Source organism: Schistocerca cancellata, chromosome 5, assembly GCF_023864275.1.
Source record: "Schistocerca cancellata isolate TAMUIC-IGC-003103 chromosome 5, iqSchCanc2.1, whole genome shotgun sequence".
In the NCBI taxonomy this organism is placed as follows: domain Eukaryota; kingdom Metazoa; phylum Arthropoda; class Insecta; order Orthoptera; family Acrididae; genus Schistocerca; species Schistocerca cancellata.
The window spans coordinates 655,846,581-655,874,412 of NC_064630.1; the positions used below are offsets into that span (position 1 = coordinate 655,846,581).

A 27,832-nucleotide genomic window follows, 5' to 3' on the forward strand; every position below is an offset into this window, starting at 1 on the left:
GTCAGATGACGTTCATTGGGCATTCACCAGATCCACACCCTGCCATCGGATCGCCACATTGTGTACCTTGATTCATCACTCCTCACAACGGTTTTCCACTGTTCAATTGTCCAGTGTTTAAGCTCCTTACACCAAGCGAGGCGTCGCTTGGCATTTACCGGCGTGAAGTGTGGCTTATTAGCGGCCGTTCGATCATGAAATCCCGCCCAACTGTCATAGTACCCATAGTACCTGCAGTAGATCCTGATGCAGTTTGGAACTCCTATGTGATAGTCAGTACATGTCGTCCTGATGTTTTGATCATGATAGTACATATAAGTGCAACCTCAAAAATGTGAAAACAACTCACGCTGACACGTTAATTTCCGATCTGAGAAAATCTTCGTGTTAACAATTAACACTCAAGCGCCAATCATGGCCATGGCATAACGAAAGTATCAAACTTTCATTTAGAGAGAGAATGAATTTATACATTGTATTGAGTGATATAGCTCTAGTTCTGAGTTAGACGCTGTGTGCATTCATGGAAGTTTATTTGTACAATCAGCTCTGTGCGCTGCATTGCACATGAAAATGCTAGATCCAATGTTAATGAGCGCATCGAAATTCCAGAGTGTAAGAGATGTTAGCGTGGTCCCCCTAATTGCAATTGGTGGACACTACAGTCCTGCATGTTGTACCTTAGTAATAACGTCAGTAAGTATTCCTTCGTTGCAGAGTTTCATCTCTAAAGAAAGAAGAGCATATACACCGCTAACAAGTAGTCATCTCGGTCTAATCACTGGACCATCAACGCACGGTAGACGTTAAAAATGTGAAAGCATTTTTCAACTCTTTTTAGGTTTGAATGAAAAGTGTTGTTAATGTGGACTTCAGTCCTGAGACTGGTTTGATGCAGCTCTCCATGCTACTCTATCCTGTGCAAGCGTCTTCATCTCCCAGTACCTACTGCAACCTACATCCTTCTGAATCTGCTTAGCGTATTCATCTCTTGGTCTCCCCCTATGATTTTTACCCTCCACGCTGCCCTCCAATACTAAATTGGTGATCCCTTGATGCCTCAGAACATGTCCTACCAACCGATCCCTTCTTCTGGTCAAGTTGTGCCACAAACTTCTCTTCTCCCCAATCCTATTCAATACTTCCTCATTAGTTATGTGATCTACCCATCTAATCTTCAGCATTCTTCTGTAGCACCACATTTAGGAAGCTTCTATTCTCTTCTTGTCCAAACTATTTACCGTCCATGTTTCACTTCCATACATGACTACACTCAATACGAATACTTTCAGAAATGACTTCTTGACACTTAAATCTATACTCGATGTTAACAAATTTCTCTTCTTCTGGGACGCTTTCCTTGCCATTGCCAGTCTACATTTTATATCCTCTCTACTTCGACTATCATCAGTTATTTTGCTCCCCAAATAGCAAAACTCCTATACTACTTTAAGTGTCTCATTTCCTAATCTAATTCCCGCAGCATCACCCGACTTAATTCGACTACATTCTTTTATCCTCGTTTTGCTTTTGTTGATGTTCATCTTATATCCTCCCTTCAAGACACCATCCATTCCGTTCAACTGCTCTTCCAAGTCCTTTGCTGTCTCTGACAGAATTACAATGTCATCGGCAAACCTCAAAGTTTTTATTTCTTCTCCATGGATTTTAATACCTACTACGAATTTTTCTTTTGTTTCCTTTACTGCTTGCTCAGTATACAGATTGAATAACATCGGGGAGAGGCTACAACCCTGTCTTACTCCCTTCCCAACCACTGCTTCCCTTTCATGTCCCTCGACTCTTATAACTGCCATCTGGTTTCTGTACAAATTGTAAATAGCCTTTCGCTCCCTGTATTTTACCCCTGCCACCTTTAGAATTTGAAATAGGGTATTCCAGTCAACATTGTCAAAAGCTTTCTCTAAGTCTACAAATGCTAGAAACGTAGGTTTGCCTTTCCTTAATCTTTCTTCTAAGATAAGTCGTAAGGTCAGTATTGCCTCACGTGTTCCAGTATTTCTACGGAATCCAAACTGATCTTCCCCGAGGCCGGCTTCTACTAGTTTTTCCATTCGTCTGTAAAGAATTCGTGTTAGTATTTTGCAGCTGTGGCTTATTAAACTGATTGTTCGGTAATTTTCACATCTGTCAACACCTGCTTTCTTTGGGATTGGAATTATTATATTCTTCTTGAAGTCTGAGGGTATTTCGCCTGTTTCATACATCTTGCTCACCAGATGGTAGTGTTTTGTCAGGACTGGCTCTCCCAAGGCCGTCAGTAGTTCCAATGGAATATTGTCTACTCTGGGGGCCTTGTTTCGGCTCAGTTCTTTCAGTGCTCTGTCAAACTCTTCACGCAGTATCGTATCTCCCATTTCATCTTCATCGACATCCTCTTCCATTTCCATAATATTGTCCTCAAGTACATCGCCCTTGTATAGACCCTCTATATACTCCTTCCACCTTTCTGCTTTCCCTTCTTGGCTTAGAACTGGGTTCCCATCTGAGCTCTTGATGTTCATGCAAGTGGTCCTGTTATCTCCAAAGGTCTCCTTAATTTTCCTGTAGGCAGTATCTATCTTACCCCTAGTGAGATAAGCCTCTACATCCTTACATTTGTCCTCTATCCATCCCTGCTTAGCCATTTTGCACTTCCTGTCGATCTCATTTTTGAATCGTTTGTATCACTAATTGCCTGCTTCATTTACTGCATTTTTATATTTTCTCCTTTCATCAATTAAATTCAATATTTCTTCTGTTACCCAAGGATTTCTACTAGCCCTCGTCTTTTTACCTACTTGATGAATGAAAAGTAATCATAATAAAATTTTAAAAAAGAAAAACGACGGTCTACTGAGCCCGAATGGTAGCTGCTATTCCCCATCATTTGATGTGAGTTTATTTTTTAATCTGTAATGATCCATTCGACGACAGGAAATTAAACCGTAATATTTCTCCCTGATCAGAGGGGCGGAACAACACCTCGGAAGAAATTGAGTGTGAGACGGAAAAGCTACACTCTATCTTTCGCTGTCCACAGATATCATTAGTCTGGATCTGAGAACTACCCTTCCCAAATGGCTTAACCGGAGCACCACCTTCCGAGGCCTAGCTCAAGTATCTCTACACATGCTTGCTTTCGGGGGTAATCACTCTAACGAGCCATCCGTGCACATCTAACGATCCGACTGACACGGAGCAACATTGAAGACTGTGTTCTTCCAAATTTCTGATAGCCAGTGTAATTCTTCACACTCCACTGGAGTTCACAGGCACCACAGTAAACAACAATATAACAGATAATCAGTGTAAGACTTAAGGCGACAATAACTACCTACAACCTAATTGTGATCAGAAAGAGAAGTTGAAGATGTACTGGACGAAAATCAGTTCGTTTCAGGGAGAGAACAGGAGTAATTCTGACACCGCACTTACATTTGTGGAAAGACGGCGTTCAGAAGTATATGAGCCAAGGTTGCAGGTGTGCACTATTTTTGCTGAAGTTTTATATTTAAGAATCAAGAAACAGGGAAAAACTGGAGAAGGTAGGAAAAAACTGGAGAAGGTAGGAAACTGTTACGGGTACAAACGCTGACGATATTGTTTTCGAGAAGACGTAGCACATCTGGCAGAAAGGAAGGAAGAATCAACTCTGTTGGAAGCAATATTCAGCATACCTACCACAGGTACTGGTGGAAAGGCGAGAAAAGGGAAGGTGAAGGTCATGAGCAGAAGCCCATAGGAAATACTATTTTACTGGAATGCTGAAACCAGGACGATAGCAATAATAGATTGGCACAGGCGAAACAAGCTTTCTTGAATAAATGATCTCTGTTAGTATCAGATATTGATTAGGAAATGTGAAAGAAGTTTCTGACATTTCAGAAGACAGCACTATGTGGAACTGATATGTGGATCACTCGACATCCAAATAAAACTGTGGCATTCGATAAACGGATCTGTCCAAGAAGGTTCAAAATTAACTACGAAATGAAAATGTGCTAGAAAGGATAGATGAGGGAAGACGTTTAGGGAACAGTATTACCAGAAGAAGGGACAAGTTTGTGGGACATCAGATGCAGAATAGTGAATCTGGCGCTGAAGGAGTAACAGGAGGAGAAAATCAATATAAGGAAAACAGATTATCGATGTTCTAAGACAAAACAGATGAAAAGATTAGCACGAGACTGGAAAAATACTGAACTGTCCACAAATATGCTGGTAGAATGTAAAGAATCAAACCAAGTAGTGCTGGACAGATCGAATGATATCTTAACTTTGCCTCAGAGAGTATTTTGCAAGGAAATATTTAGGAAAGACGTACACTCTTTGATCAAAAATTTCCGGATACCCCTGTGTAACGCGGAATTAATCAGTAGCTGTCACGAGAAACTGACCCGCCGGTACAAAAGGAGGGTAGGAGTGTTGGGTGGATAGTAGAGAAACAGTAACAGAGGAATAGGTAGGTTTGGAGAGCTCAGTGAATTCGAACATGGTGTACGCTTCAACTCCTCTAAAGCTGCACAAGTGGGTTTCGCAAATGCCTGGACAACGGTACCTGCCGTCACATGTAATGCCAGTGACTGTCAAATGTAAATGTGAAGAAACAATCACAGTTAAACCAACACCAGGTAGATCTCAAGGACTGACTGACAGGGATCGTCAAGAACTGCTGAGGGCCGTTGTAAAAAATTGCATGAAGTCAGCGGGACAAACCACTTATGAGTTAGAAAGTGCTGCCAGAAATCTAGCTGGCTCAATGACTGTACGCAGGGAATTAAAAAGAATGGCGTAAGCAACACGTTTCTGTAATGAGTGCTAAGCAAAGGTTAAGATGCTGTAAAGAACGACATGACTGGACACCGGGTGACTGAAAGCGAGTGGTTTGCAGCCATGAATCACGCTATATAGTGTGTCAATCCGGTGGAAGGGTTAGGGTTTGACATATGCCAGGACAACTGTACCAGCCGTCATATAAAATGCCAGCAGTGATGTGCGGAGGAGATGGCTACCCTACTGAACGTAAGAAAACGCGAAGTGTGGAGGGATATGAGTACAATATGCACTGAATGCAGTTTGGGGACGATCATTGTTGATATCAGCATGACAACACTCGCTCACATGAAACACCATTTACGAGTATGAGACAATGGTTTTGTGGCCAGTAACGTGCCCGAAATGGACTGGACCGCCCACAGTCCAGACCCGAGCGCAACGGAAAACTTTTATGACGAATAGAACGCCGCCTTCCTCCCAGGCCACAGCATCCTACATCACCAACTTGTTTGGTTTCGAATTTTGATAGAGGATAAATGGTCAGCCTTTCTTCCACAGACATTGAAAAACATCACTGAAAACGTCCCCGGCAAAGTTCAAGCATTTATAAAGTAGAAGAATGGGCACACTCCATATTAATATCTGTTAATAGGTGTCAGGACGCTAAAAAAAAATGTTCAAATGTATGCGAAATGTTATGAGACTTAACTGTTAAGGTCATCAGTCCCTAAACTTACACACTACGTGACCTAAATTATTCTAAGGAGAAACACACACACCCATGCCCGAGGGAGGACTCCAACCTCCGCCGGGATAAGCCGCACAGTCCATGACTGCAGCGCCTTAGACCGCTCGGCTAACCTGTCAGGATACTTTTTATCGGATAGTGTATTGGGTTTCAGTCAGGCTGTGGGAATTTGCAGCCCTAGGTCAGTTTGACAGAGAAAAATATTCATAAACGATTAAAATCCAGGTTGTAAACATGTCAATGAGAACAATCGCTGAAGACATTGCTGCCCTCACAGACAATTGGGGGAGGGGGGGGGGTTTAAGGAACTGTTGAATGGAATGAACGGCCTATTGAGCATAGTACATGAATTGAGAATAAACCGCACAAAGATAAAAGTAATGAGGAGTAGGATAAATGAGATTAAAGTTACACTTAACATCGATATAGACGACCATGAAGCAGATGAAGTGGAAGAAATCTGTTGTCTTGAAAGCAAAGTAACACATGATAGATGAATCCAGGAGGACATAAAAGGCAGGCTGGCACAGGAAAAGAGGGGATCACTGGCCAAAAGAAGTCTGCTAATATCGAATATCGGCCTTAATTTCAAGAATAAATTTCTGATAATAGACGTTTGGCGCACACCATTGTGGCCAAGCGATTCGAGGACTGTGGGCTAAACTGGAAGAGAAGGAAAGCGAAGTGTTTGCGATGTAGTGCTGTAGAATGTTGAGGAAAACTAGGTAAGCTTACAAGATAAGAAATGAGTTGGATGTCCGTAGCATCGGCGAAGAAAGGAACATGTGGAGAGCACTTGAAGTATGGAATAATTGCCATGTTATTATACGGGACTGTAGAGAGTAAAATATGTGGGGGAAGTGTTTGGATCATACACTCCAAGACTATAAAAAAAAGGAACCGACACACCAAGAATCAATTATCCGAATGGGGCGGAAATCGGTAAATATGAAGTAAATGTGCAGACAAACAAATCATTACAGTTTCAGAAAAATTGGATGATTTATTCAAGAGAAAGAGCTTCACAAATTGAGCAAGTTAATAACATATTGCTCCGCTTATGGCCCTTATACAAGCAGTAATACATCTTGGCACTCATTGAAAGAGTCGTTGGATGTCTTTCTGTGGGACAAGCTGCCAAATTCTGTCCCATTGGCGGTTTCGGTTGTGGAGGGCCCTGCTCATGTTGTTGTTGTTGTTGTTGTGGTCTTCAGTCCTGAGACTGGTTTGATGCAGCTCTCCATGCTACTCTATCGTGTGCAAGCTTCTTCATCTCCCAGTACTTACTGCAACCTACATCCCTCTGAATCTGCTTAGTGTATTCATCTCTTGGTCTCCGCCTACGATTTTTACCGTCCACGCTGCCATCCAATGCTAAATTTGTGATCCCTTGATGCCTCAGAACATGTCCTACCAACCGGTCCCTTCTTCTTGTCAAATTCTGCCACTAACTCCTCCCCAATTCTATTCAACACCTCCTCATTAGTTATGTGATCTACCTATCTAATCTTCAGCATTCTTATGTAGCACCACATTTCGAAAGCTTCTATTCTCTTCTTGTCCAAACTAGTTATCGTCCATGTTTCACTTCCATACATGGCTACACTCCATAAAAATACTTTCAGAAACGACTTCCTGACACTTAAATCTATACTCGATGTTAACAAATTTCTCTTCTTCAGAAACGCTTTCCTTGCCGTTGCCAGTCTACTTTTTATATCCTCTCTACTTCGACCATCATCAGTTATTTTGCACCCCAAATAACAAAACGCTTTTATTAGTTTAAGTGTCTCATTTCCTAATCAAAATCCCTCAGCATCAACTGAGTTAATTCGACTACATTCCATTATCCTAGTATTTCTTTTGTTGTTGTTCATCTTATATCCTCGTTTCAAGACACTGTCCATTCCGTTCAACTGCTCTACCAAGTCCTTTGCTGCCTCTGACAGAATTACAATGTCATCGTCGAACCTCAAAGTTTTTATTTCTTCTCCATGGATTTTATTACCTACTTCGAATTTTTCTTTTGTTTCCTCTACTGCTTGGTCAATATACAGATTGAGGCTAGAGCCCTGTCTCACTCCCTTATCAACCACTGCTTCCCTTTCATGCCCCTCGACTCTTATAACTGCAATCTCGTTTCTGTACAAATTGTAAATAGCCTTTCGCTCCCTGTATTTTACCCCAGCCACCTTTAGAATTTGGAAGAGAGTATTCCAGTCAACATTGTCAAAAGCTTGCCCTGCTCATAAAGTTCCAAATGTTCTCAATTGGCGAGAGATCCTACAACGGTAGGATTTCGCAAGCACAATGACAAGCATTTAGAAACTTCCGTAGTGTACATGTCTTACTGACATGTAAGCCCAGGATATCTTCCCATGAAGCCCAACAGAATGGGGAGTAGTATATTATAGACGTACCGTTTGTTCCAAGGGTGCTGGGGACAACAACCAAGGGGCTCCAGCTACGCAAGGAAGTGGCACCACAGACTATTAGTCATGGTTGTCGGGCTGTATGGCGTGCGACATTCAGGTTGGTGTCCCAGCGCTGTCCAAGGGGTGTCCAGTCACGTTTAGGCCTGTAATCTCATTACCTGAAGTGGAATTGCTTTCGGTGATGAGTTACACTTCGAATTGAGCCCCGATGACATGTAGTATGTCGACGATATTCTACGCCCTGTTTTGTTGCCTTTCGTGGGAAGCCCTCTTGGGCTTACATTTCAGCAAGGTAATGTCCGTCCGCACATGGCGAGAGATTCTACTGGTTGTCTTCGAGCTTGCTAAACCAACCTTGGCCAGCAAGGTCACAGGATCTCTCCTCAATTGAGAACGTTTGAAGGATTATGGGCAGAGGCCTCCAGCTAGCTCGAGATTTTGACGACCTAAGGGCCAGTTGCACAGAATAGCCCTCAGGAGGACATCTAACAAGTATAGCAATCAATGCCAAGCCGAATAACTGCTTGCGTTAAGGACCAGAGTTGGGCCAGCGTGTATTTACGCTGTCCAATTTGTATAGCTCTTTCTTTTGAATAGACCATTTTTATTGTAATCATTTGTTTGTTTGTAAATGTACATCGCAGCTATCGATTTCCGTCCCATTCCATTAATTCCTTCGGGGTGCGTCTTTTTTTGTCTGAGAGTGTTTTCAATAAATAATGATATGATATGACATGATTACGAAGTCTTTCGCGACGGAGTCCTTGCATAAAAAGTTCTCGGTTTACTTGCCGCGTCAAATTTAGATCAAATACCAAGCTTTCGGTGACTACCTCCGTCATCTTCGTCAGGGGTAAAACTGACTGTCGTGGACCGGCGAGGCTTCCGCTTTTATAAGCAGTGGACGGCTTCTCATTGGCTGGATGACGTCACGGTGAAAACGGCGCGTACCGAGATGGGGGCCTCTATATCCATAGATTTTGTTTGCGAGCTTTATCCAGCGTTGCTTGCAGCGCCATCCATCGCAACAGACGGTATCAATTGCGCGCTTCCATGCATTGCTGAGTGCATAACCGGAGTCTCTTTTGAAATTATTTTCACAGAGTTTGATTTCAACTGCTTCCCTGATGACAGAGTCCCAATAGTTAGAAGCGTGAGCAAGTAGTCTAGTTTGATCAAATAAAATCTTATGTTTATTTAACAAACTGTGCTCAGTCACCTCTTATTTTTCTAGATACCGGTATTTCAGATGATGCTGATGTTCCACACAGTTGTTGCCTCCAAATCCTCGAACGCCATGCGCTCCACCTCGCCTTCCGCATCCGCCTTCCGTCCCCCACGCGCATCCTCTACGACCTCATCCCCTTCTCCTTTTCCTTGAACACATCTGCACACTATATATTGTCCGGCGCCTTGATCCGCTTCATCCCCTGGTGTCTCCCTTCCTCTCCACCTCCAACCAGTTGCCGCGCCTTTATCGTTGTGTCCCACTCTCTCTCCATCTCCACACCCTTCATCTCCTTTACCAACGCAACTTCCACCGTCTACCCCTCCCGGATGATGAGCTTTGCTCAGACATCTACCCTTCCTACCAACGCTACCCTATCTTTCTGCCTCCTCCTCAGAGCTCCCTCTCCTCCCCCTCCCTCCTCCTGAGCGGCTTTCCCCTCCTACTCCCCCTCCATCTCTTTTGCCTCGTTTCAGTGTCTCTTCACTTCCTCCTGCCCTGTCTTCCCTCTTCATCTCCTACCCCACGTGTCTCCTGCCTCTTCGTGTACTCGCTGACGCCCCTACTCTCTTCATTCCGCCGCTTCCCCTGCTGCCCCTTGCTCTCCCTTCCTTTTCCATCCTCTCTGCCCTTTCCCTCGGCAGATCCCGCCTGGCAGTTTTATTCTTCATCGTGTGTGCTCCAAGTGGGTTTTAAGTGTGTTGTTCCATAGTGTTTTTACTACTGTGGCCGACTTTTAACGTGTGCATGTCCATTCAGTGTCTTCTCTGAGTTTTTAAGAATCGCCAACTGTTTTTTAACTTTCTGGTGACTTTTTTTAACAGTCCTCCATGAACGTCTCCATGTTAGTCTATACTTTTTACCTACATTTTCCCCCGTTATTCTGTTTTAAGTTCCCCTTTATCACCTTATGTATGTAACATTTTATTCTTATTTTAAGTTGTCCTGTCATTCGTCTGAAGAGCGGCGGATTGTGCCGCTGACAGCCCTCCCCTGCTCATATGGGGCAGGGGAATGAAATAACAATAAAGGAAAGAAAACGGTCCACGACAGTCAGTTTTACCCCTTACGAAGATGACGGAGGTAGTCATCGAAAGCTTGGGATTTGATCCAAATCTGATGCGGCAAGTAAACCGAGAACTTTTTATGCAACAAGTAATGATGTCTGGCCGCATCGGACCGGCCTGTAGACTCGGTCCCGGTGCAGGCGGCAGTGTCGGGGCTCACCTTGAAGTCGTCGTGGGCGGGCGCGCCCTCGGTGTGCACGTAGCGGACGAGCCCGCGCGCCAGCTGGTGGTTGGTGAAGTGGTCCACGTTGACCCACTGCGTCGGGGTGGAGGAGGGCCCGTCGGCGCCCGCGCCGCGCAGCCGCTGCACGTGGCCGAACTGCGGCGGCCGCACCACCTCGTAGCGCACGTCCAGACTGGGGTCGTCCGCGTTCACCGCGAAGGACAGGTTCCCCGGCTGCAGCCGCGCCCACGTCCTGCGCAGCCCGACAGCGGGAACTAGAGTTTCATACAGCGAGCAAAAAATTACATTCGACAATCAAGTGTGTTTGGCAATTCTGGCTCTGGCAGCCATCAACTTTTTTCCAATTTCTCACTTTTCATTTGAGCAAAGATACAGTAGCTGACGGATAACGTCAGCGACGTGAGGAACGAACAACATACAGTACTACAACTACACTTGTCGTGAGAAATTGTACCAACCGAATAGTCTTGTAACCTCATTGGCTGCTGTAATCTAAGATGTAAGGATTACCCTCAAGCCCGCGTCTACATCGTGAACCACATTTCATTCGCTGACTAGTTTGCTGCCACGAAGTCGTCTCCTGTGCCAAACTTTTCATCGCAGAGTAGAATTGTACCCTACATCCTTAATAATTATTTACTGGATATATTCCAGTCTCTGACGTCCTGTACATCTACATCTATATCTACATCCATACTCCGCAAGCCACCTGACGGCGTGTGGCGGAGGCTACCTTGAGTACCTCTATCGGTTCTCCATTCTATTCCAGTCTCGTATTGTTCGTGGAAAGAAGGATAGTCGGTATGCCTCTGTGTGGGCTCTAATCTCTCTGATTTTATCCTCATGGTCTCTTCGCGAGATATACATAGGAGGGAGCAATATACTCCTTGACTCCACGGTGAAGGTATGTTCTCGAAACTTCAACAAAAGCCCGTACAGAGCTACTGAGCGTCTCCCCTGCAGAGTCTTCCACTGGAGTTTATCTATCATCTCCATAACGCTTTCGCCATTACTAAATGAACCTGTAACGAAGCGCGCTGCTCTCCGTTGGATCTTCTCTATCTCTTCTATCAACCCTACCTGGTACGGATCCGACACTGGTGAGCAGTATTCAAGCAGTGGGCGAACAAGTGTACTGTAACCTACTTCCTTTGTTTTAGGATAGCATTTCCTTAGCATTCTTCCAATGAATCTCAGTTGTTACCTCCTGGAGTCCCCTCTAGTACCATAGAAGTCTTTCTATGATGTCTTAACACATGTCCTATCATTTTGTCCCTTCACCTTGTCAGTCTTTTCCTCTCCTATTCAGCCGACCGGAATGGCCGAGCGGTTCTAGGCGCTGCAGTCTGGAACCGCGCGGCGCTACGGTCGCACGTTCGAATCCTGCCTCGGGCATGGATGTCTGTGATGTCCTTAGGTTAGTTAGGTTTAAGTAGTTCTAAGTTATAGGGGACTGATGACCACAGAAGTTAAGTCCCATAGTGCTCAGAACCATTTGAACCTCTCCTATTTAGCGCAGAACGTCTTCATTCCTTATCTTAACTGTCCACCTAATTCTCAACATCCTTCTTTAGCACCACATCGCAAATGGTTCTATTTTTCCCACAGTCCATGTTTCTCCACCATACAATGCTGCCCACCAAACGTACACTCTCAAAAATTTCTTCCTCAAATTGAGACATATGTTTGATATTAGTAAACCTCCCTTCGCCAGGAATGCTCTATTTGCCAGTGCTAGGCTGCTTTTTATGACTTTGACTGATGCGTCTTTGATTATTTTGTAGCCTAGGTAGCATGACTTACGTTCGCCTACATCGCGAACTCCAATTGTGATGTCAGGCTTCTCACTGTACTTATTTCTGCTACTTCTCCTTACTTCGTCTTTCTTATGTCCTCCTTGCTTCGTCTATTACGAGTTACTTTGCTTCCCAAGTTGCAGATTTCTTCCACTTCACCCTCTTCGTAGTCGCCACCATTGGGATTAAGTTTATCGTTATTCTGATTTTCCGTACTCCTCATTAATTTTGTCTTTTTTTCTGTTTATTCTCAATCCACTTGGTGTACTCATTACACTACTCATTCTTTTCAACACATCCCTGTTCGCTTTCATTGAGTGTAATGATGTCATCAGTACATCTTACCACTGACACACTTCACTCTGAATTTTAATTCCACTCTTGAGCTTTTCCTTTATTTTCGTCATTGCGCCTTAGAACCATGGACTGAAACTTAGGGGCAGGAGACTACATCCCTGTCTTACACTCCTTTCAACTGAGCACTTCGTTCTTGGTCTTGCAGTCGTAATGTTAAAACTAATCATTACTACAGCGTAATTCAGATTTTTTTTATAATTTTAGGGGAGAACCTCTCAATACTTTGTCGTAAATATTTTGGTAGCGGGACAGAGACGAATAACTTCGTGTGTCATCGACATCAAGATGAATGACCCACTCCTACGAAGGTCAAATGGTTCAAATGGCTCTGAGCACCTGCGACCGTAGCGGTCGCGCGGTTCCAGACTGTAACGCCTAGAACCGCTCGGCCACTCAGGTCGGCGCTACGAAGTTCAGTCTTTACTAGAGGGGCCGAGCAGTACAGCCTTGCAAGTAGAAGGAATGAACAGTAAGAACAAAGGGACGGCAGAGAGCGCCCTTCCCTTCCTCTCCAGTTAAAGAATTACATAGGCAGGAAAGAAAACTGTCTACTAAAGTTAAGACAGTGTACAGATACTGGAGGACCTCTGGATTTATGCACACAAACTGAAAACTCTGGAAGAACTTGTAACGTTACCATCCGTTTTGGATGCCTTCTTTGGATGATCTCCTTCTATCGCTAATTTCTTGTTGGTTACTTAGTGTTTTAAACAATTATTAAGTAAATTTGCAGAACACTTCCAAACCTTATTTTTCAGTATTTCATATTTAATGATACTAAACGCAGTAGCTTGTAACTTTGGTGGAATAATAACACACGTCAGCAACTAACATAATCCGCTTGTGACCAAGTGAGTGGCAACACAGATAATTAACTCAGTAATTGTGTTCTTTCAGTGCTAGACCACTACCGAATAATAAATACTCACTGACCTGAAACTGGTGTATGAATTTACGTATTGACTACCTGTTGAAAGGCGCACCATATGGAGGAATTACAAAATGCTGAAACACTCAGTAATTACATACTCAATGAAAATACAAAAGACGAGAAAAAAAGGTAATACACATACACTGTATTTGGTTTAATTGTAAACTGTATAATGAAAAAATGTTAAAAATGGTAGGTACTACTTGATGATAGGGACGTTTTAACGTGCACTTCGAATTCCAAAGCCCATTTTCTGGGAAGTTAAATTTTGTAATTGCAATATTTTGTTAAGTAACGCGTTACTTTTGCGAAAAGTATACTTTTTTAAAAAAATGATAATGGAAGGACTACTTATTAGTATTCCAACATTCTGGAATACAACAATTTTGATTAGGAATAACTATTTAAATATCTAAGTTTCCGAGAAAGTAAAATGAGAAGGAGAGCTTTTAAATATAGTATGTTAATCTAAAAACAAATAACTATCATGAGGATAGAATGCTGTGGAGGACATGGTCGTAGTGACGCGTAAATTTAAATCATTTCATTAAAGAAAAGAGTAAAAGAACGCTTTCTTTCTAAAGATAAATCGAACATTATGCTTGTCTTCACACAAAAACGAACATAAGAAAGAATCTAGTACACTGATACAGATTGCTTTTGGCAACGGATATCAGGCTTCCGAGGCAAAAAAGCGCACCATAAATTTAGAAACAAAGAACTAGCTTCTGAAACCAGCGACAGCACAGCAAACAAGAATGAGATCATAATGCTAAAACTAGATATACACCACGATCCATAATGGACCAATTTCTAATAAGATTGAACAATGCTTCCCGAAAACGGACGTTAGGGTCGGTTTTCAGACAACTGATAACGTAGAAAGTATGCTTACCCCACCGAATAGACCCAAAATTGGACAAATTTAGAAATTTGTGTCGTACACAATAAGTTGTAACGGCTGTGACCGCTATTATTTCGGCTGAACTGGTCGTTTATTTGACATTCGGTTTAGGAAGCACTTGTACACTCAACGTAAAAACAGCTTTCGGTATGCAGAAGCATGCAATACGAGACACTACTCGCGGAACGTAAGTATTACACGATGTGCCTAAGGGAAGCAGGTTAGTTTTGTTGAAGAAATTGGAAATTTATAACAGTAGGAAGGGCGCGTCAGATCGTATATTAAACGAACAAACTCAATTTAGTCAGAATATCTCATCATCGACACTAAAATAATAGTTATAACTGGCGGCAATCATAGCAAGAGAGGCAGGGTGAGAGCGGCAGCCCGAAAGCCATGGGCTACAAATCCCATCACCCTCCATCGATTGGCGCCTGCAAACTCAACAACGGCTCTGCCTGCGGTCGCGTCATCCATGATGGCGTGTCGTCCTCACTAATTGCATTTAATATTAAATATACTGTACTAATTGTTCCATGTTATGCACTGACGAATCAATTTGTTAATTTAAATAGTTTTGTTTATGAATGACGATGATTTATGTCGTGTGATAAATTACAAAAAATGGCTCTGAGCACTATGGGACTCAACATCTTAGGTCATAAGTCCCCTAGAACTTAGAACTACTTAAATCTAACTAACCTAAGGACATCACACACACCCATGCCCGAGGCAGGATTCGAACCTGCGACCGTAGCAGTCCCGCGGTTCCGGACTGCAGCGCCAGAACCGCTAGACCACCACGGCCGGCTGATAAATTACAACATTTGTTTGCTTCATCTATTTTTGGCCACACGACATTTTTAATCTTGTTAAATGGCATATTCTTTATCCTTTGCAATATGCACTGACACAGATTTAAACTTTTTTCTCTTTAAAAAAAGGTGGAAAAGAAAAATCCTTTCTCTCGCTTATCGTTTATATACCAAAACGCCAACTACCTGCACTCCTGTAACTAACTGTTAACTCGCATTTTTCATGTAAATACAACAGTCAGTATTGCTGAAACTATGAGTAGGTGGTAGGGGGTGGGAATCATACTTCACCCAGTGTACGTGTATATCTGTACTGTTTTGACAAGTTAACCAGTTTGGCGATGTAGTATATACATTTTATGATTTACTTTTCACTTAAAGAACAGCTTACATGGGATGTTTCACTGTGAATATTTTACAGTTATGGAGAATCATATTAGTTCTATGCACGGTTAACAAAACGCAAACATTTGTGACTTACTTCTACCTTTTTAGAGATACGTTTCTGCTTGCAGTTACTGACTGTTACGGAAATATTATATACGGACGTTTCTGTCTATAAGATTTTTTTTACGATGATGTACGGGCTTTTTATTTCAGTTGCTGTCACATATAGAACGATTCGTTCCACGAAATAGCATCTCCTCTAAATAACTATTTATTTTTCGTATTTGTTGCCACTACATAATATATTGGCCTTTAGTTCGTTTTAAGCTGTATATAGCTAATTTTACCTGAAGATTTAAAATAAGAATATTATGGACGATGCAACGGTGTTGTACACTGCGAGTGCATTTACAATACTACATGTGATATGTTAATTCCCTGTATTTTTTATAAATAAGGCCAATAGCAATTTTTACATTGTTAATTAAGAAATTATTCTTCTGGTTTGGTCAGTGTCATATCTGATGGTAGTAGTTAATCAACCGAAACTATCACTTTGAAATAAAGATTTTAATGTTAAATAGGATTGAGACAATACACAGAAAATTTTTAAACGTTTCAAAAAGTGTTATAGATAGTTTTTGCAATTTTCGTTACTTTAACTTTAGTTAGAAACGTCGTCAGTGCTCTGCCCAGCCTGGTTGCCCAGCAGTAAAGCGCGTGCCTGGAAAGCGAAAGATCGTGGGACCGAAGCCAGGTCGGGATAAGAAAATTTCCTGTCTGCCTTTAGTCTAACCTTCACCTCTCGACAGTGTCACAAAGCGCCAGGAGCGACACTTAGTTCCGATTTCACTTTAAACTATAGTTTCCATTTGAATTGGCGTCTAATAGACAGACTACACTTGGCCATCGAGCCATATGCCAATATTATTTTTATTATCATCGTCTTCATTAATCTGACAACTATTCACTGAATAATAACGTTAAGATAAACACAGTATGGATAACAATTTAGAATTTTCAAGTATTAATAGCATACGCATATTACGTGTAGAACAGAAAACAAAAAAGGAGAAAAAATTAAGGAATGGAATTATAGCTTTATTTAAATAAAACAGTTTACTGTGCCAGTCAGCCGGACGGTGTGGCCGAGCGGTTCTAGGCGCTTCAGTCTGGAACCGTGCGACCGCTACGGTCGCATGTTCGAATCCTGCCTTGGGCATGGATGTGTGTGATGTCCTTAGGTTAGTTAGGTTTAAGTAGTTCTAAGTTCTAGGGGACTGATGACCTCAGATGTTAAGTCCCATGGTGCTCAGAGCCATTTGAACCATTTTTTTTTGTCAGTCACTTCTTTTTTTTTTCCACCACGCGTTTCGATGTTTCACACCATGAACATCAGGTGGAGAAAAGTGTTGGGAAAGACTGAGTTCTGTCTTAAGTGAAGCAAAATTACTGTATGGGATTACTGACAGGGGTAACTGATCTGGGATCGTTCGGCCGTCTAGAGTAAGATTTTTTTCTTTGACGCCACTTCAGCTACTTGCACGTCGATGATGGGGAAACTATGATGTGGACAACAACAGAACAACCGAGCACATAAAATCTCCGACTCGGCTGAGAATCGAACCCGAGCCGCCCACCCCCGCATAGCAGCCACCCCACAGTTATGGAGGCGGCCTCTGCATCAAATTTCAGGTGGTATTAGCGAATACCATATTCAAGAATCACAAGAGGAGGAGGTATACCTGGAATAGGCGAGGTATACCTGGAATAGGCCTGGAGACACGACAAGATTTCAGCTTGATTACCCCATGGTCAGACAGAGATTCCGAAAGCAGATATTTTATTTTAAGGCACACCCAGGAGGAACATTATGAATTGCCTCGATGAGAACGGGCTATTGACAAATAGTCAACAAGGATTTAAAAAAAAAATTCTAGTGGAACGCAACTAGCCTTTACCCACACGAAGTGTTAAGTACTATTAACAATGGATTTCAAGTTGATTTCGTATTTCTAGACTTACAGAAGGCTTTTGACTCTGTACCACACAAGCGGCTTGTAGTGAAATTCCGTGATTCGTGATTGCCCATCACATTGGTCACAGTTCGTAGTAATTGACGGTAAGTCATCAAGTAAAACGGATGTGATTTCTGGCTTTTCACAACGTAGTGTTATAGGCCCTCCATTGTTCCTTATCTATAAAAATGTTTCAGGAGAAAATCAGAGCAACGGTCTTAGATTGTTTGCAGATGATGTTGTAGTTTATCATGTAGTAAAGCCATCAGAAGACCAAATTGGCAGTTGACCCTAAACAATGGAAAGTGTGTGGTAATCTGCATGACTGCTAAAAGGAATTCGTTAAAATTATTTCACGATAAATCAATCACATCCGAACGCTGTACATTCAACTACATGCCTAGGAATTACAATTACGAACAGCTGAAACTGGACAGAACACAAAGAAAATGTTGTGGGGAATGCAAACCAAAGACTGCGTTTCACTGGCAGAACACTAAGAAAATGTAACAGATCTACTCAACAGACTGCCTACACCACGCTAGTCCGTCCTTTTTGGAGTACTGCTGCGAAGTCTGGGATTCTTACCAGATAGAATTAATGGAGTACATCGAGATAGTTAAAAGAGAGCAGTACGTTTTGTATTATTGCGAAATAGGGGAGAGAGTATCACTGATACGATACAGGATTTTGGATGGACACCATTATAACAGAGGCGTTGTTCGTTGCGGCGCAATCTTCTCACGAAATATCAATCAACTACGTTCTCCTCCGAATGCGAAAATATGTTGTTGACGCCGATCTAAATGAGGAGAAACGATCATTAGAGTAAAATAAGGGAAACCAGAGCCAGCACGGAAAGATATAGGTGCTCGTTTTTTCCGCGTGCTCTTCGAGACTCGAGTAATATAGAATTATTGTAAAGGTGGTTTCGATGAACCCTCTGCCAGGCACTTAAGTGTGATTTGCAGAGTATCCATATAAATGCAGATGTAGAGATCTAGACCACGATTGCAATTCAAGAATGATGAAGAGTTACTCGAAGTTTAAGTGAATCGTTCGTACAGTTTGGAACTGGGATACCAACGTACTGAGGAATGATGAGATGTAATGAAGTTCTTAAGGATGTGGCTACCTCCGTAAGGAATGTCGAATGGGCAGTTCAGTTAAAGAGTAATGGAAGTCTCTAAAGAATGACAATCACACATTTTGGACAGTCAAATAAAGATACAAGGAAGGTATCTGCGAAGAAACTCTGGGTAACAGAAGAAGTACTTAGTTCATTCACGCAAGAAGGTAATAAAAATCTGTTCAGGGAAAGACAGGACTACTGTAATATAAATCACTTAGGAATGATATAAGTAGGAAGTGGAGGGTACCCAAGACAAAATGGCTGCAGGAAACATGTGAAGAAGGCTAAAAAGAAATGATCGTGGGAAGGACTGACTCAACATGTGGAAAAGTCAAAACAACCTTCGGTGAAATTTAAAGCTAGAGTGCAGTGTCAATGCCCATATTAAACGCAGAGGAGAGAGCAGATAGGTGGAAAAAGCACATTCAAGGCCGCTGTGAGGGGGCGGACTTGTTTAATGACGTTACAGAAGAAGAAATTGGAGTCGACAGAGAAGGTATAGTGGATCCAGTACTAGAAGTTAATAGGGCATTTGAATACCTGAGAGCAAATAAGACTGTAAGGAGAGACAACATTCCCTAAGAACTTCAAAAATATTTGGAGCGAAGTGGCAACCAGACGACTATCCAAGCAGGCGTCTAGAATCTATGAGACTGGTGACATGCCATCAGATTTTCGGAAAAATGTCATCCACACAATTTGCACAGTTCATGCACCCAAGTTTCTTGCAAAAATAATATAGACAAGAATGGAAAAGAAAACAAAGAATCTCTTAGATGATGATCAGTTTGTCTTTATGAAAGGTAGAGGCCACGGAGAGGCAGTCCTAAGATTGCGCATGATAATGGGTAGCATGGCTGAAGAAATATTTCGTCGTACCACAGAGAGGCAGTCCTAAGATTGCGCATGATAATGGGTAGCATGACTGTAGAAATATTGCATCGTGCCAGAAAAAGCAGTCGACAGTGTAAAATGATGCAAAATATTGGTAGGGTATACGGAAAAACGGGTAATATACAATACTACAAGAATCAACAGGAAAGAATAAGATAAGAAGACCAAAAATTAAGTGCTCTAATTAAAATGGGTTCAAGACAGGGACGCAAACCTTCGCCCACGCTGTTCAATCTCTACACCAAAGACGCAATGATGGAAATAAAAGAAAGGTTCAACAGCGCAATTAAAATTCAAGGTGAAGGGATATCAATAATAAGGCTCGCAGATGACATAGCTCTCTTCAGCGAAAGTGAAGAAGAATTATAGGATTTGTAGAATGCATTGAACAGTCTAATGGGTACAGTTAAAGAATTCTGCTACCTTGGGAACAAAGTAACCCATGACGAACGAAGCAAGGAGGACATAAAAAGCAGACTAGTGCAGACAAAGAGGACATACCTGGCTAAGACCAGCTGACTGGTGTCAAACATAGTTCGTAACCTGAGGAAGAAATTTCTGAGAATGTGCGTTTGGAGCACAGCATTGTATGGTAATGAAGGATGGACAGTGGGAAACCGGGGCAAAGGAGAATCGATGTGTTTGAGACTCTGGTGCCACAGAAGAATATTGAAAATTAGGTGTACTGATAAAATAAGGAATGAGGAGATTATCCGCAGACTCGGCGAATAACATATGGAGAACACTAAGAAGAAGAAGTGGAAAGGTGGTAGGACGCCTGTTGAGGCATCAGAGAGTACTTCAGTGGTACAAAAGGGATATGTAGAGGATAAAAACTGTAATATATCCAGCAAGTAACTGAGGACGTAGATTGCATGTGCTACTCTGAGATGAAGAGGGTAGCACAGGGAGGAATTCGTAGCGAGCCACATCAAACCAATCAGAAGACTGATGACTCAAAACAATAGAGTAAATAATTTGAAAAAGTGAATACCGAATAACCTGCAATGGAGACTGACACACATTGGTATCTTGTTCGATGGGTGAAGGAAAAGCACGGAATGACAGTACGGGGAATGAATGAATAAATAAATACGTTCGGAAGCACTGGTAGCATGGTATTCCACTGTCAGCAAAGTCGTATTCGGCAAAAGTGATAAGCGTTAATAGGAAACGGTACAAAATTTCAGCGAACGAGACCTGAAAATTATCAATTATGGTCATAATTAAAAGTACGCAGATTTTAATATATACTAAATTAATTAATTAACATGCACACAGAGGAAAAAGTGAATCCCTCTGGTATCACGCGGAATTCGGGATTCGTTATTTTTTTAAATCTTTCCCAGTTATTGACGCGATCACTACTACAAATGCGTCTTTCCTTTTTTTTTTTAAAAAAAAAAAAAAGAAGCCTGAGGGGAGGTATGCTCTTCCGTGCTGCCGATACGCTTCCTGCTGCACAGTTAACATTAGTCAGAACCAGTAAAATTTCAAGAGCGATATATTTGTGAAAATGACACATTGTGGAACAAGAATAAAGAACTATTCACACCAGACTCTTTAACTAAGTTAAAACTATTTTTAAGGGAATCTTACACACAACTCCACAGGACAACCGAGCTACGGATTGTAGGTATTAGTAATAAATATGCTCCTGATGAAATAAGATAGTTATAATGAGAAAGATCGAAATTACACTTCGTTACGAGGAAGGGTGGTGTGAATCGACTGCACAGTTTAAAAGTAACATGAAGCTGGAAGAGAAAAAAAACGGCCGAGTGTCATGGACAGGGACAGTGTTGCGAGCATCCTACGAACCTCATGATGAACGTGTACAAAGACATAAAAGGGCTTCAGAGTCATAGCTATACTATCAGAATAAGTCAGCGGAAAAAAGGTGTAGCAGCGAAAGGCTGGTACTTATATGGCCTACAAGATAGAGCGAATCACCATCAAGACCTTACAGAAATTATATGTGGTTGAAATCAGAATTACCTATCCTAATGTAGACTGGATACAAATGGATAGAACGACTTTGAACCTCTAACTACACAACGTTTTCGCTGGGTCATCATCACAGAATAACTAGAGTTGAGGATTATGTCTAGCACTGATAAATGTTTTCATGTTGAGGTCAGATGGTTTCATGAGATGGATGGAAAATTCACTTGTTATAATGGTGAGTGTTCCATGGAAAGCTGTGTGTTTCGATACTGCGGTTTAAAAGTTACATGAAGATACACTCTGTCGAACTAAAAATATCGATATTTTACTCATATGTAGTATCGTAAGGAAGTGTCGTATTCATGAAAGTATCCAAAAAGTTATCTGTGCTTTATCGATCGTTATGAAACTCTCCAGCTATGGTTTTAAAATCTATCTGTAACACAGAGAGATAAATAATGTTTTAAAGAGAATAATACAGGCATTATATCAAGCAATGTTTTTATTTTCATCACAGATTACAATTTTTAAAAATTTAGAACTTTATATATGTAATTACCGAACACATTATTAGAAAAACAGCCTAACAGTACCGAAAATTAGAAACTTAAATCATCCCTAATCTTACCATTCTTCCATCTACGATGTCATTTGTTTACCAATGTGCGACTGTCTAGCGGTTAGCATTGCTATCCCTGTATCGCGAGATCCCGGTTTCGATTACTGACCGGGTCGGGGATTTTCTGGGTTTTTATGTTTGAGTAGTTATCTTATCTTATATTCTCCACAACGACACACATGCCACCGAAGTGGAGCTAAGTAGAAAGACTGTGCCATGTGGCGGAAGAACTCCAGAGGTGATGCCCAGGCCAATAATGCGATGTTTACTTCATTTTTTCATTATCTTGTGAAGTAAATAATTTTACCTTGGGTTGTGAGGTGTTGCCTTAAATGACTTTTCAGGTTTGAAATATCTTCCGAAGAATTCAAATTTTTAAAACAGATTTTGCACTGCACTTCATCGCCGTCCAATTTATCAAAACACTGGCAAATCTCAGTTTCATTCTGCCTAATGATTCAGTAATGCATGTACTTAACCTGTTTTAAACAACAATACAAAACGAAATAAATAAGCCATATCGTACACACAAGGGAATTGCCAGTGAACGACCAGCGAACGAAACCTTGCCAACGACGTCGGAGCGTTACAAATAATTTCGTACACTCACTCTACACGCCGCTGGTGGTCATGGGAGGTGCCGTAACGGCTGTACGACACATGAATGCCATCCTCCAACCGATAGAGCAAACACGTCGGCAGCATATTGGTGGGCATTCGTCTTCATGGACGACAATTCGACCCCCTATCATGCACACCTTGTGAATGACTTCCTTTAGTATAACGACATCGTTCGACTAGAGTGGCCAGCATATTCTCCAGACCTGAACCCTATCGAAAATTCCTGGGATGGATTGAAAAGGGCTGTTTATGGACGATTCTGAGAGATCTAAGCCAAATAGTCTTTTAGGAGTGGGACAATCTGGACCACTAGTGCCTTGATGAACTTGCGGATAGTATGCCACGACGAATATAGGCATGCATCCATGCAAGAGGACGTGCTACTGGGTATTAGAGGTACCGGTGTTCACAGCAATCTGGACCACCTGCTCTGAAGGTCTCACTGATGGTGGTACAACATGCAATGTGTGGTTTCCATGAGCAAAGAAATGGCGGAAATGATGTTTACGTTGATCTCGATTCCAATTCTCTGTACTGGTTCCGGAACTTTTGGAACCGAAGTGATGCAAAATGTAATAGATCATTACTTGAATTATTCGATATGAGGCAGGCTATAAAGTACACGTATGGCATATGTGTTTGAATGGTGTCGATATCGAGATGAATGCACTCGAAATCGAGAAGTGTCGAAATTGAGGGGCCCTGCAGAGACGGTGTCGCCAAATGTGTTCCTTTGTAAAACCGTACAAGAGAGCTGTACAAAAATTGGATGTGGGGCGGTAGTAAGCATCCAACCCCAGCCAAAGATTGAGCTATCTCATGCGCTGTCATCTACACTATGATAACAACTGACACAAATTGTATTACCTGGAGAGGCTGCTTGAATTTGCTCGCGTAACGGCCCCATTGGTTAACTTCAATACTAATTAACTCGGAAACAGCGCAACGTATGGAATTTTTTTTAACATTGATTTCACAGCACAAACTGCCCTACAACGGCCTCACAGGCTTCTCAGACTGTTTCTAACCACCCTTTATAACCACACGCAGGTTAATACCGTATACAGGCCTTGGACGTAAATATGTAGACACCGAGAGAAACGCATGCTTGAACATAAATGCATATGCTAGGCAGGTCTGCAGGTGACGCTGTTTTAGTTGATAACGAACTGAAACTATGAAGTTCCTCAATACATTGCAAGTTTCAGTCGGGGTCAGAAGAGTGTTCTGTGTAATTATGAGTACATTAAGTCAGAGCTAAATGATTTCAAACATTGGAAAATAGTTGGTGCTTAGTATGTTGCGTGCTTCCGTACCCAAGGTGACCAAAGTGTTTGGTATCTCAAAAGGCATCAAATGGGAAATGTGTACCATATACTCGGAAAGCGGAAAAACAGCATCCGCTAAGTCACAAAGGGGACGAAAATGTATGCGTAGTGATCATGAAATACGGCCATTCAAGAGGATTTTAACGAACAATAAGAGGGCAATAGCCGAAGACTCTCTGGAGAACTGAATGACGCACTCGCGAAACAACGCAATGGGAGCACCATAAACTGGAAATTCCAAAAATGGTTCAAATGGCTCTGAGCACTATGAGACTTAACATCTATGGTCAGCAGTCCCCTAGAACTTAGAACTACTTAAACCTAACTAACCTAAGGACAGCACACAACACCCAGCCATCACGAGGCAGAGAAAATCCCTGACCCCGCCGGGAATCGAACCCGGGAACCCGGGCGTGGGAAGCGAGAACGCTACCGCACGACCACGAGATGCGGGCTGGAAATTCCAGGGCGAGTTGGAATTACAAACCTAGTCATCAGTGATGCAGATACCGCTAATAGGCAAACGCGATGCTGAGGCCATTACACCTGGACAATGGCGCAATGGAAGAAAGTTGTTTAGTAGGGTGAATGTTGTTGCACACAGTTTCCTACTTATGGCTGAAATGACATCCCAAGACTGAAAAGTAGCGGGAGGTCGGTGGTGATTTGGACAGTTTTCTCGTGCTATACCTTGGGTTCCATGGGCACTCTGCGTGGTCGCATTAGTGTCGAGGGTTATAACCAATTCGGCTGAGCAGTTCCATCCAAAGGTAGAGTCCACGCAGAATACAGTGGTCGATAGATGCGCAGACGGAAGTATACGCGTGGGGAGAGTGGTAGTGGTGGAGGTTGCCGGAAGATGCTGTAGGGGAAATGCTGAGTGCTGGAGATGGTTCAAATGGTTCAAATGGCTCTGAGCACTATGGAACTCAACTGCTGAGGTCATTAGTCCCCTAGAACTTAGAACTAGTTAAACCTAATTAACCTAAGGACATCACACACATCCATGCCCGAGGCAGGATTCGAACCTGCGACCGTAGCGGTCTTGCGGTTCCAGACTGCAGCGCCTAGAACCGCACGGCCACTTCGGCCGGCTGAGTGCTGGAAACAAAGTGCCATTCTAAATTGAAGCCTACACTCGCCTTTTTTTAAATATCATGTGGGGCCCTCCGTGCCCACGATTGCATGGTGACCATTCAAAAAGAACGGTGACCTCTGCTTTGGTGAGTATCTAAGAAGAATTCCGCCGAAATTGCAGCGATCTATTTTCGCCTGACTTGTTAACCCCTTGTAACTTTCAGACAATCATCGGGAATGGCGAATTTTGAGAAAAATCTACACATTTCTATGGTTATCACGTTAAAATTTGCTTCTTTTGTCAAAGCACACCGGAGTTTACAGAGCCTCGCCGCACTAATAAGTTGTGCAGAAGTAATTGCGAGAGATTTTTGAAACAGTGGTTTATTAAGTTTATTAATTGCGTAATTGAGGGAAAGTATGGTTAGTATCTTATCAAAAAATATATCGTCTGTACGAAATAAATGCGTAATGCCTTCACGTATGTTGATTCCAAAACCGTAGCATTTCTCGTTTCACCAGTGTAGAATTACAAGTTTTCATCTAAAAGTTACTGAAATAACACGACAGGTAATGAAGTTTTGCATAATAAAATGGTTCAAATGGCTCTGAGCACTATGGGACTCAACTGCTGTGGTCATAAGTCCCCTAGAACTCAGAACTACTTAAACCTAACTAACCTAAGGACATCACACACATCCATGCCCGAGGCAGGATTCGAACCTGCGACCGTAGCGGTCGTGCGTTTCCAGACTGTAGCGCCGTTAACCGCTCGGCCACTCCGGCCGGCTTTGCATAATAACCATATGGAAAAATACTCTCCTGCTTGTGTGCTATCATTTGCCAAAATCTCATTTCGATATCTCGAAACGTTTATGAAATGCAAGAAATGTTGTGTATGTTTCACTCTGGCTTTCTCGCAGGCGCTGCGCGATCGCAAATGAGTGTGCTACGTCAGATCAGTTTTCTCGAGATCGGTGACAGATTGAAGCCTCCACCCACGTATAAAGAAAAATTTCATATTTTAGCTAATTTCATACGCAACAACATATATGGAATATGGACCAAACGCGTAATCATGGCGATCTACATTCTTATTTGAAAACTTTTTTAAATTTCACGCAGTGTCTTATTTCCACGTAAGTACCACAATAACTATGACCATTAACGAAATCAAAGGAAGAATGGATTTTTTATCTAATTGTTTCAGTAAAATCGTTTGAAAAAGACTGCAGGGCATGCGCCTCGATTCTGTCATCCTGACTGACGGAAAGGCGGCAGACTCTGTTTGCTCCCCCTTCCGAGCAAACGTATGAACTCGCCAAGCGCTTTGGACGAAAATCGGTCACTGTGCATTGGCCGTCGGATCCAGCGTGGACTCTACAAGGTTTAATCCCCAATGGTGATGCTGAGTTACACGAAAGGGCGCCCTGTTCACACAGCTCGCAATGTCCAGTACGGGTTTTGTGAGGACTGGGGTGAACTGTCTTATCTACCCTGGCCACCACGGTCACCGTATCTGAGAGTTAAAGAGACTCTGCGGTCGTCTTTCGAGAGACGGGTGGGTGCTGGCTATCGACCTCTACCATCAGTACTTGAACTTGCCACTGTTTCGCAGGAAGAATGGTACGATTACCTTGAAAACCGTACATGACCCATATCTGTCCCGTGTGCATTCTTCGATATTCCCATACAGGACAACTGCTAAAACAAACAATCTAAATATAACATGTTACAGACATATCACAGTTTACAAGACTGTATCATCTACAAGAATGAAGGTAGAAACTTTTGGTGGATTTTAACTTACGCTTAGAAATTAAAAGTTAATCTTTTGCAACTTGTAAGTGGCCAATTTATGTGGCAGTCAGTACAAACCGTTCTGGAGCAGCTAGCTTGGACGCTGGCTCTTCCATTATACAACAACGAAAGTAGTTTTGCGGTCTCAGTTTCAAAATTGGTTCAAATGGCTCTGAGCACTGTGGCACTTAACATCTGAGGTCATCAGTCCCCTAGAACTTAGAACTACTTAAACCTAACTAACCTGAGGACATCACACACATCCATGCCCGAGGCAGGATTCGAACCTGCGACTGTAGCAGTCGCGCGGTTCCGGACTGCAGCGCCTAGAACCCCGTGGCCACCACTGTCGGCGGTCTCAGTTTACAGAGTTATACACAAATCAAAAAAGTTTTGGATCACCCTGATTCCCAGAACTCCTGAAGATAGACGTTGACTGTGGGTATTATATCACAGACACAATCCCTTTGGTTGTTCAGAGATGCCACTAAACCCGCCCAAAGATGTAATCAACCATGCATGAGCAGCGCCTATTATACCGAGGCGTTCCGACAGCCGAACAGTTCCAGTCATTCCACCAGGAAGGAGGTACACGGCTCGTGTTGTCTGTGGTTCAACAGTGCCTAGAGGGCCACTGCAGCGGTTCGATCGCGTCCATATTGTTACTTTGTGCCAGGAAGGGCTCTCAACAAGGGAAGTGTCCAGGCGTCGCGGAGTGAACCAAAGCGATGTTCCCAGAACGAGATTTTCGCTCTGCAGCGGATT

At 42.5% G+C, this 27,832-nt stretch overlaps 1 protein-coding gene across 1 annotated transcript in view; it reads right to left on the bottom strand.

Annotated features, from left to right (window-relative positions):
• Positions 1-27,832, bottom strand: part of LOC126188743 (chondroitin sulfate proteoglycan 4) — a 589,355-nt gene that overhangs the window by 254,662 nt on the left and 306,861 nt on the right. The window contains exon 9 of the mRNA XM_049930352.1: positions 10,418-10,673. Coding sequence (XP_049786309.1) covers positions 10,418-10,673 — 256 coding nt within the window. The remainder of the gene's footprint in view (positions 1-10,417; positions 10,674-27,832) is intronic.